We start from the raw sequence: 10593 nt of genomic DNA on the forward strand, positions 1-10593 counted from the left end.
CAGTCGTGAAAGTTAACACTGACCAGGAGACTGCAGTATTGCCACCACCTCACTGTGGCCACGTTCCCTGGCCTTGTCAAGGGGGGTCTTTCCATCTTCGTCCCTCAGATCAGGATTTGCACCGTGACGCAGCAAAGTCTAGTCAAACGTTCACACCAAAACAATGGTAGTCTTCTGATGACTGCCATTCTACTCATATGTACACTAGTTACCTTTGCAACTTGCGGGCGCCCGAAACAGGCAGCGTAGTGCAGAGACGACGACCTCTGTCCTCGGTTGACATCGGCGCCGCGTTCACACAAGAATTCCACCTGACAGGCACCAAAACGAGCCGGTTTAAGATACGATTGAAAAAACGTTTGTGTTCATGTTTAAGCTTACCATTTCCTGTGTGCCAAAGGCAGATGCCCAGTTGAGGAGGGTTTGACCAACATCATCCATGAAGTTAACCTCGAAGGCTGCCAACAGATTTAGAATCTTATGTCAGTCACAACTGGGCCCAGCAAATTGATACCATTAATCAAAAGGTTTATTTTTTGGTACAGTGGTTTGGTTTTCTTTGTGGCATTTAATGTGCATTTAAAATCAACAAGTTAAATTGTTTGAAAATATCCACACCGCTCACCTCCTGTGTCAATAGCGTCGATGAGCGCATCCGTGTCTTTGCTGCGTATACAGTCAATGAGCTGTCGGTGGGAACGTTCTCCCGAACTGTCCAGCCGCCGCAGGCAAGGGATGCGACTGGAGGAGCCAGCCGTGGACTTTGGTAGGGCCTTTCGGCCCTCGAAAAGAAGCACCAGTAGCAGGTCCACCAGACGCATGGTGTCCAGGACACAGCGCTCGTCCCCGCCAAGGGCGCACTCCATGGAGTTGGGCAGCGCAGAGCGCAGCAGGTCCTGGTAAAAAGATCGTGGAAACAACAATTTTATTCCTTCTCTTATAAAATGGAACTAGGCAGAAGTAGGCACACTTTGAGTCGAAGGCCGCATTGGTTTAAAAAAACTGGCAAAAGGATCAGGGGGGGAAAAAAAAAAACCAATTTATTTTTTGTATGTACCGATAGTCTTCAATCCTGTACCTAAGCAAAGCATTCGGGGAAAAAAGATCATGTAGTCCTGACCACTATGTTTTTATGTTTACTATGTTTGTGTAATGTAACCCAATGCTAAATCTATTCTACCCTGGTCATTCTGGAAGAGGGATTACCACTTGTGAGGCCCCTTCTCAAGGTTTCTTTTTTTCCTCACGCTGAGGTTTTGAGTTTTTCCTTGCCCGCATGTTGGTTTAAGATCAGGTAATGGTGTAATTGTAATCCTGTGCAGTCCTTTGAGACATTTTTTGTGATTAAGGGCTATATAAATAAATGTGACTTGACCAATATGGTGATTACAAAGACCAGCACATATTTAATACTGCGTCGAAAGATAACACAAATAAGGGCTGTGTTGCCTAAAATATGATGTTTATATTTTTAGATGACAGCGCCGGGCAACCATACTATGATCGATCGATTTGGGGTTTTCAGGGCCGATACAGATTAATAGTAATAAGAGGCGGGCTGACAACATATATTTGAAGCTGATATTAATTTGCTGTAAAAGCTTAAAAAATGGCGTATTTTTTATTATGCCAAAAAAAAAACAAGGCCATTTGTTATAAATTCAAATAAAACTTTTAATAACTCTGCAAAACCTTTTTCAGTAGAAAAAAAAATTCAGCAGAGCTACATGATTAATCTTTCACTTAAACCAAAACCTTACAATTCAGGAAATGCAATTATGCTGAGTTCATGAGAAAGGAGGGAAGGGGAGAAGTGAGTGAAAAAATAACTGTTTCAAAGCAAATCTCCCGCTGCTCCTCTTACCCAGCTTTAAATATATTTGAACATATATTGAATTAATAAAAAGTCGATATCCGTCAATATCAGTACTGATAATTGGCCCGGCCAATAATCAGTCGACCTCTAAATCATAACGTGGGGAATAGCACCAGATTGCAACACAGATGTGCCTTTTTGTATTGTCAAATTCTCTAGTTATTGTTCCTCGAGGAGAAAAGGAAACTTTGACACCGATGATAGGAATGAGAAGTGTAGCGTAGTTAATGGCTAACTTTCACTGCTGTTCAATACAGATGTATAAATTGAGGCCTCGATTTGTGGTGATAAAGTTGAAATATCATGAGTATGTTGTGATATACAATAAAGTACTCTTAAACCTCGTGTTTCGCTTATGTTATGTATTTTATAAATAATGTTGGACAAAAACGACCAATTTTCCCTCTAAAAGGGTGTCATAAATGTTCTTATAGGTCGCCGTGGTGTTTTGTATTTGGAATGTATGCATTGTGGAAAAAGAGCAGCTTGCTGTTTTCCTTGGTGCCACCACGAAAAAAAGGGAATAAGCCGCATGGTATTGTAAGCTGCAGTGTTTAAAATAAAGTAAAAAGTAGTGGCTTGTAGCCCAAAATTTACGGTAATGAAAAAAAAAAAAAGTACATACGTGCGTGACGAGCGGCGAGCCTCGACACAGCGTGGACAGCAAGCTGACAATGGTGGACACTTGGTTACTGAGCTTGGAGTCGGGGGCCGAGGGGGCGGCGCCGGCTGATGGTCGGCCAGGCTTGCAGGCAGAGGAAGGGCCCGGCGTGGCTCCTCCCGCCGCCGCCATACGCGACAACAGCTCCTCCGTCAGTCCATGTTTGGCTAAAGGTGCGGGGTCCACGCCGCGCCGGGTGAAGCGGTCAGCTAGCGACGCAAAGCAGCGCAGTGCACCGTCCGAAACCTGGTGGTCTTCGTGCTTGAGGAGGCTAGAGAGAGACTCCACGCATGTCTCCAGGGAGGCGTCCTGGGGCTCCATCTTGCTACAGAGGCGCGACACCACGGCCATGGCTGAGTGAAGTGTGTCTTTGTGCACCAAGTGGCCGCTGTCCCGGATGAAAGTCAACACGCAGTTTAGGCCACCCGCTTCAAATACAGCGCCCGATTCCCTGGTGCAGATCAACTCCAGGACCTGAAGATCCCACAACAAATACATGGTTTACAACTACAAATACACCTGTCCACCAAGTAATCACATAGAAGTAGAAAAAGAGGAAAAAAAGAAGCAGAATGACTTGGCATGCTTCGCTATTAAGCCATGCAAGAAACTACCGTATATTTCACACTACAGATCGGACTTGATGAAAAAACTGCATGTGCAAATTTAAAAGGTGGGGCATCTAAGTTGAGGGTTTCTTACAAAATTGAAAGTATAATTTTTGCCTCTATAAAACATATTCAAAATGCCAAACTGAGTTCAAAAAGCCTTTATACTTTTTTCCCCACGTGCTATCTGCTTTCATCTCACTTTTATCATTTGAGCCACAGAGCACAACACGCTGGAGGAAAGTAGGCGGGGAGACGGAGGATGGTAGTGTGATTTTACGTACGTGCTTGCGGTCTACTCTTATTATAGGATGAAAATGGTGAAAGAAAAGGACTTTTTCAAATACAGTCAACCCCAAAAAGATAAAAAAAGAAGAGTTTATTTGAGCGCGTCAAAGAAAGTCACCGTACTTGCTCGCGCAACAAGAAGAGCTCAACAGAGGCTGCAAAGATGATTTCAGCCAGAAGATGGAATACTTTTAAGTTAGGGACATCACCTTTAAGTTTTCATCATTTTCCTAAGCCTGAGTTTATTTTGTTTTTCCTTGGCCTCGTAAAGGTTTCAAATCAAGGGATGTTGTAATGGTGGTCTATGCAGCCCTTTGAGACTTTTTGTGATTCACGGACACCACCTTCAAGGTTTTACGCGGCGGGCTTCAACAGCCCTGAAAATGGAACTCATTAATGTCAATTTCTTACATACAGTAAACCTCGGATAAGTCGGACTCGCATAAGTCGGATTCTCGGATAAGTCGGACAAATTGCGTGGAACGTTTGTTCTCTAGGCTTTTCTGTAGTATTACACCTCGCATAAGTCGGATTTTATAAGTCGGATCCTCGCCTAAGTCGGATGGATTTTTCCGTACAATTGACCCTTTTTAATGGTTTTCGCCTCTGATAAGTCGGATCGGTATCAGGTCGCCTAGGACATCTCCCAAATGCTCTAAATTTCAGCCTCCAGTGGCAGTAAGCGATGGAATTTTCCGGGAAGATTTTCACTCCTCACAGATTTTCCGGGAAGATTTTCACCCCTCCCAGATTTTCCGGGAAGATTTCTTGATGTGACGTGGCGTTCCGTGATTGGCAGAGGCTATTCATCAAACTCCTCCTCAGTGTTGAATGATAGCACTCTCAATCACAGCACGCGGTCATAGAACAAAGCCTCGTAATCATAATCCCATTGTTTCTTATTACAGTAGTGCTAGCATTCAAATTGAATTTGTGTGAATTTCTTTGGACTTCCTTGCGGTCTGTGCGGTCTACGGTGTGGCGATGGCCTCAAGTTCTAAAACCAAAGGCAGGAGTCTCAAGACTAGAACGTATGAAGAAAAGCTCGCTATCATTGAATTCCAAGAAAAGAATCAGCACATGAAGCAAAAAGACATCGCGGCGAAGTTTGGAATGAATTTTGCGACCTCGGATAAGTCGGATCCTCGGATAAGTCGGATGAAAATGACCGGTCCATCTGGATCCGACTTATCCGAGGTTTACTGTATTTAAAAACAGTCAGTGGGGGAAAACCTGGTACAGAAGAGTAACACATTGTGCCACAAATACAACACTTGTCCACAGCTGTCATTCTTAATGAACTATACTGACTGAAATTAAGAAGCCCACACAATAAAAACAGCCTGCAGACATGCAGAGCCATGCGAATGATCTTAAGCTCTCCCATCCCTTGCACACATGACAAAGTAATAGAAAGGAGACCAAGTATTTCTACTACTGGATAATAAAATCTGATACATGCCTACACTAGTTACTAACGAAGGCGGGGTACAAGATAATTATTGGGATGACAGTAATCGGACTGATAGCCCAATATGATGTCAGTTTTTGGCCTGATAAGAAAACTATACTGAATAGTCACCTTCTGCCCAACTAAAATATTCAATTAGCCAAAGCATTTATGTATAATGATTTTTCTTAAAATCCGGAGCTGCTTGTACAAAAACAGTCGAGTTTGTTCCTTAAATTTGCCCATGCAGCTTTTAATCGAGGGCTTTCTGTAATCTGAAATTTACGGTAGATACAATTTATTCTGGTGGGAAATAATACCCCTCTCCAACCAACCTTAACACATTGTTCCGCAAGGTCCCTGCTGGTCCTGTTGTTGAGCTCCACCACCACCAGGCGGTTGCACAGAGCTTTGATGGCGCCGTCCACACCAACAATCCTGCGCGTGCACTCGGCAGACACGTCCAGGTAGTAAGTGATGGCGCGGGCAGTCACCTCTAGAACGTTGTCGGGGGCGCTTTCATCCAGGAAGATCTTGCATAGCGCCGGCAGGAACGTTCGTGGGGGGCACCTGAACAGACAGTGAATCCGTGATGATTTAAAACATTGGAAGTACTGTGGCAGACTCGATATGGGCTGATTATGGGTTTGAAGATGTATTGTGTTTTTACGAATACAAGGTTTCCATAGGTTGTCATTGCTAATAGGGCTGCAACGAACGACTACTTTAATAGTCAACTAGTCACAGACTATTGAAAAAAAATGATTCGAATAATTGGATAACGATTAAATTTTTCTCAAATTTAGCACAAAGTCGAATTATGTGGCAAATGATAATAAACAAGAAAATTTGGTACAATGAAAAATAAATTACATACTTTTATTGAAAATAATGTGAATTTGTACAAAAGTAAATAGAAATGCCTTATCTAAAATTAATTAGGCACAGTGCTCAATAAGGACGGAAATTAATACATAATACTGTGCATGGTTTGAGGACAGGCAAATAAAAAAATACATTAAAATCACATTTTTTTTCATCCCTGTAAATGACAGGAAGGCTCATTAGCAGCTGTAGAATAGTCAATTAAAATATTGTGCATTTTGTGAAGTACATATAGTGGTCAACAGCAAAATCTGTAACAAAAAACTCAACAGTTTGAAATGAATTGGTTTTAACAAATGACGTTTGTCCTTAGCATTCATTTAATTATAAAGATGATTGCGCTAGCTCTTTTATAGCAAATTATATGTGTAAAAAATGCACAATGCATGTTAATAAAACCACAGTCTTAAATGTTACTTGTATCTTGACGAGGCGATTCAGACTTTTTTTCCATCCAACTTTCCGACTGTTCTCTGTTCAAGCATAACCGAGGTACCGCCGTAATACGCAAGGTCTGCTTTGCAAACTAGGCAAGCATTCTTTTTCTTTTTAATTGCTAATGGCCTTTTTTTTCAATTTTGATCCGACTTACGTTTCAAAGCATCGGTCCACATTGTCGGACATGAGCAGGAGCATGCACAGCTGCTCCAGTGCGATGAGCTGCATGTCACGCTCGTCGCCCTGTCCCATCTGGAGCCACTCCAGCAGAGTGTCGGGGTCCACGTCCGCCATCGCGCCTTACTCCTAGGAACCCACAGATCAACAGAGTTGAAAGTTTGCAATTACATTTCTCAAATTATTTTACAGCGAGAAGGTTAAAATTTAATGGCAATTTTATCATCACATATTAAAAAAACTTTTCATCCGTCCCACTGACCTGGATGGCAGTTGGCTACGAGGTGTGGCTCTTGGCCAATCAGTGCTTGCGGTGGTCTCGCTGTTTGGGATTCATCCAAGCACTCAGGAAGCTGGGAGTGGCTCTTGTGCCAGATTGTGGGACATCAGGCGCACGTGCCTGGCAAAAACAAATACCCCATCGGTGACTTTTATCATGGCAGACAAATCACCAGGGAGGCATGCTGGGACTTTTGGACGGCGGCTTAGTCGATTGCGGGCCAATTACACGCTAATACCCACAAGATCAGCAACAAAACAGATCCGCTTATCGCAACTCCTGCAGATGCTAAATTGCTAACCTTGCCCCCTTTTCACGTGATCAAAAAAATCAACCAGTTTGATAGGCAATCAACAGTTAAATTAAATATTTTTTTAGAAACTCGTGCTCATCAGTCTGGGATACAATGTCCACCCATTCTGACATTTTCACTTTACAATAGGGAATAAGTTGTCTTTCTCTGCAATTCTTTACTGAATTTTCTCCACTATACGACATCGGCAAACTATTTTGTGTGCCCAAGCCTTTTAAAATCCCATCTTTGCTGCATCTCTCCAATTCCTGTCTAATATTGGTCGGCATCATAAAATGCTGATCTGCTATTGTTTTTTGTCGCAGCGTTATGAAAAGAATGATATGCAACTGGGAGGTGGTACCTTTCCACAGTGTCTTTCTCTTCACGCAGTTTAAAATCTTATGTGCTTTGTAAATACTTCGCAAGTTGACCATACAATACTGTATTTTATGTACTCTAATTCTTAGATATGGGTCCCAAGGCTTACATTGGTGCTAAAGGGAGAAGCAAAACCATAACCGTAAAAACAAATCTTGCGATTATCAAGAAAAATACTAGGAATGCTACCTTTGCTAAGTTGCATAGCCATGACCAAACGATGATGGAGACTATTACAAATTCGAAGGTGATTAAAGCAAGGAAATATTTTAATATTCCTTGAAAAAGGAGGATTCAAAAACGGTTTCTTTTTTAATTCGCCCTTGCAGTTTCCGCCCTCTTTGTATCCACCTGCTACTCCACTTGACCAGCTCAAGTGACATCAAACTAAAGATACATAAAATGTAACTTTTCCTTTATATTTATTTACTATGTTATTTAATCAGATGTACATACAATACACAAATGCAGTACCTACTAAGTACTATATTGTTATTGTAATGGTTTTTTAGGTGTATTGGAACACAAGATTAGCTAATTACTATAGGTTTCGATCCCCAGCAAAACAACAATTACACTTTAGATTCCGAACCTCAGATTAATGTAGTATCCCAGGGGTCCTACTGTATTTGAGTTGTTATTAACAAACCTATTTAATAGTTAATGTCAGCTCCCACACTAGTAGAAAAACATTCACTATGCAATCTCGAAAATAGCGGTGCGACACCTTGAGACTGTTTTGGCAGGTAGCCAAGACTTGGCATTGCTGAAGTCATTCAAATATATTTAATTTTTTGATCATTTTGAATAGTGTACAACGTATTAACTTTTGTTTGGGGGGAAAAAAATTCTTAAAAACACCCTCATTCTTTGTTAAACCTTTAGTCTTGCCCATTTCAGCTCTAACCCTGATCGTCTCGGTTACCGGTAGCATCGCAGTGGTTAGCACCTTTGCCTATCACGCGACAGGTCTCCGGTTCGAGACCGGCTGGAAACATATGACCTGCAGAGGGATGGGCACCACCAGGTTGTACTTGCTCAAGTGGTTAAGGGGTCCAACTAATCAACCAACAATAGCAAATGTTGACCTTGATTAATCATTGATTTTTAACTTAAATTGTGATAGTTTCTGTAACAGAGTAAAAGCATCTGTAGAATAAATAAAGTCTGCGAAATCTTGCACTCCGAATCGCAAAAAGTGTGAAAGGATCGCACAGGTCACAATTACAACATTCCCTGATCGGAAACTTGCATGCGGGCAAGGGAAAAACTCAAAAACCTCAGCATGTGGAAAACAAGAGACATTGTGAAGGGGCCCAAACAAAAGGTAAACCCCCTTCCAGTTTGACCAGGCTGCAATAGCTGTTGTGATTGCCAACAATACACAAAATTTGGTCAACATCAGCAATAAAAATGGGTAATAACTAAAACTGTTCAAGGAGACAGTGACAATGCATTAAGCAAGACTAAATTTACTGCCAAGTGGTGAAAGAACTAAGAAAGTTGAACAATGAATTGTTTGTTTTATTTGGTTAATAATTTAAACTTGTTTACACATATAATCTTTGTGCATATTCTGCATTGTAGCTGAGGGACGGGCACTGAACATGGACAATTCATTCCATCCACTACACAGCATCATCTCCAAACAGAAGAGCAGCTTCAGCGACAGACTGCTGTCACAGTCTTGTTCCACGGACAGACTGAGATCATTTCTTTCTCATGCCATGAGGCTCTTTAACTCAACCCTGGGGAGTAAAAGCCCACATAATGCACATTAACCCTTTTTATTACAGTGTGTAATTTTCGTAACACTATTTAAATGTTCTTTATTCACACGCTATATTGGGTATTTTTGTATTCTGTAGCTTTTTTTTAACACAAGGATACTGTTGGAAGTGTAAATTTCCCTACGGGGATGAATAAAGTATCTATATACCTATCTATATATATATATATATATATATATATATATATATATATATATATATATATATAATGTCTTGCTGTGAGTAAATAGTTTCTGCCTTTTGTTTGTAAGGTTTATTATCGCTTAATAAGGGGGATGACCATCATTAATAAGGGGATCAATTGACTGAAGTCGACAGGTATGGCTTCAACGCAAACTCTAATAAAAACCTTCATAGTGTAATCTTGAAAATAGCGTTGCGACATTGGGTGTCAGTTTATGCATGTAGAAAGACTTGGCAGTGCTGTCATCATTTTCAAAATACAGCAAAGAAAAATAACAAGAAATCGTCTAACGTTGTTGCCATTTGTTTGATTTTAGACGTCTCGTAGTGATAATTACTAACAATTAGGAACGATCTCCGTGCATACGATTTTGGGGGAAACAAAACTTCAAGTCACCTGATCGAATCCATCTGATGAGGCGATAAGATTAAGTGTTATTATAATGACGCACTTTCGGAGGAGCACCCCACCCTATAACCCAAGATAGTCGTTGGGCTACATTTTAATCAGCCCAACCCCCCAAATATAAATGTATTGCTCGAAAACAACATCCACCATTAGCTTTAGCATGTTACATCGATCCTTGCTAGGCCGCTGTCGCAAACAAACAATAGATAAAACAAGTAATGTCACGCCTTTAAATAAAGCCCCTGAACTCAAAAACACTTTTAAAAACTGGCAACGATAAAAAAATACATATTTAAAATGTTATTTCCAAGCACAGCTGGTGCTCTAATTGCCTGGTGTTAGCCAGCTAGCTTGTGGCTAGCACCGGGCTATCTAATGGTGTACTAAGCTGACTAAACAGTTTTAGTCGCCTCCGCGTTAATTCGTCGCGGCAGCAATTCGAATAAATGTTTACCGATTCTGACGACGACGTCGACGATTATTCTGACGGGGGGCACGAGACGCCCCAGCGGTCACCCCCTCCACGAAGACGGGGAGAGGAAAAAATAATCACGCAAGGCCTCACACTTAAGCCTCGGGCCTCGAGTTCGAAGAGAACCGACAGGCCTCGCCGCCGCCGGGAATGAGGTGACACGAAGCCGCTGCGGGTAAACTCACCCTGGTTTTCCTTGATGCGTGGAAGGGGAGGAGGAAGGTGGTGGGAGGCTACGGTGTTTTCCGTGGGGGGGTGAAAAATGTCACGGACACCCGTGGATTTCGTCCATTCCCGGTGAGTTGTTCCGATTGAGGTCAGAGTGGACCGAGTGGGGCCGGGATAGAACACACAAAAATACACGCAAGTTCACTTACGCTAGCGCACACGCAGAAATGGAGGG

The 10593-nt window shown here is 41.9% G+C and overlaps 1 protein-coding gene across 4 annotated transcripts in view; it reads right to left on the reverse strand.

Annotated features, from left to right (window-relative positions):
- The window catches only part of hectd1 (HECT domain containing 1), a 28162-nt gene extending 17569 nt beyond the window's left edge, over window positions 1-10593 (reverse strand). For 2 of the 4 annotated variants that reach the window (XM_088354629.1, XM_088354626.1), the window contains exons 1-9: window positions 10376-10593; window positions 6646-6783; window positions 6361-6512; window positions 5219-5453; window positions 2502-3011; window positions 626-896; window positions 382-458; window positions 213-311; window positions 24-138 (exon numbers count right to left, since the gene is read on the reverse strand). In XM_088354629.1, coding sequence (XP_088210755.1) covers window positions 24-138; window positions 213-311; window positions 382-458; window positions 626-896; window positions 2502-3011; window positions 5219-5453; window positions 6361-6500 — 1447 coding nt within the window. In that variant the 5' untranslated portion in view covers window positions 6501-6512; window positions 6646-6783; window positions 10376-10593. Of the gene's footprint in view, window positions 1-23; window positions 139-212; window positions 312-381; window positions 459-625; window positions 897-2501; window positions 3012-5218; window positions 5454-6360; window positions 6513-6645; window positions 6784-10172; window positions 10193-10375 lie in introns of those variants that run through there. The other 2 variants (XM_088354627.1, XM_088354628.1) reach the window with 2 other exon arrangements.

The sequence above is a fragment of the Urocampus carinirostris genome, chromosome 15 (genome assembly GCF_059441175.1).
Source record: "Urocampus carinirostris isolate Australia breed hairy pipefish chromosome 15, RoL_Ucar_1.0, whole genome shotgun sequence".
Lineage (NCBI taxonomy): Eukaryota > Metazoa > Chordata > Actinopteri > Syngnathiformes > Syngnathidae > Urocampus > Urocampus carinirostris.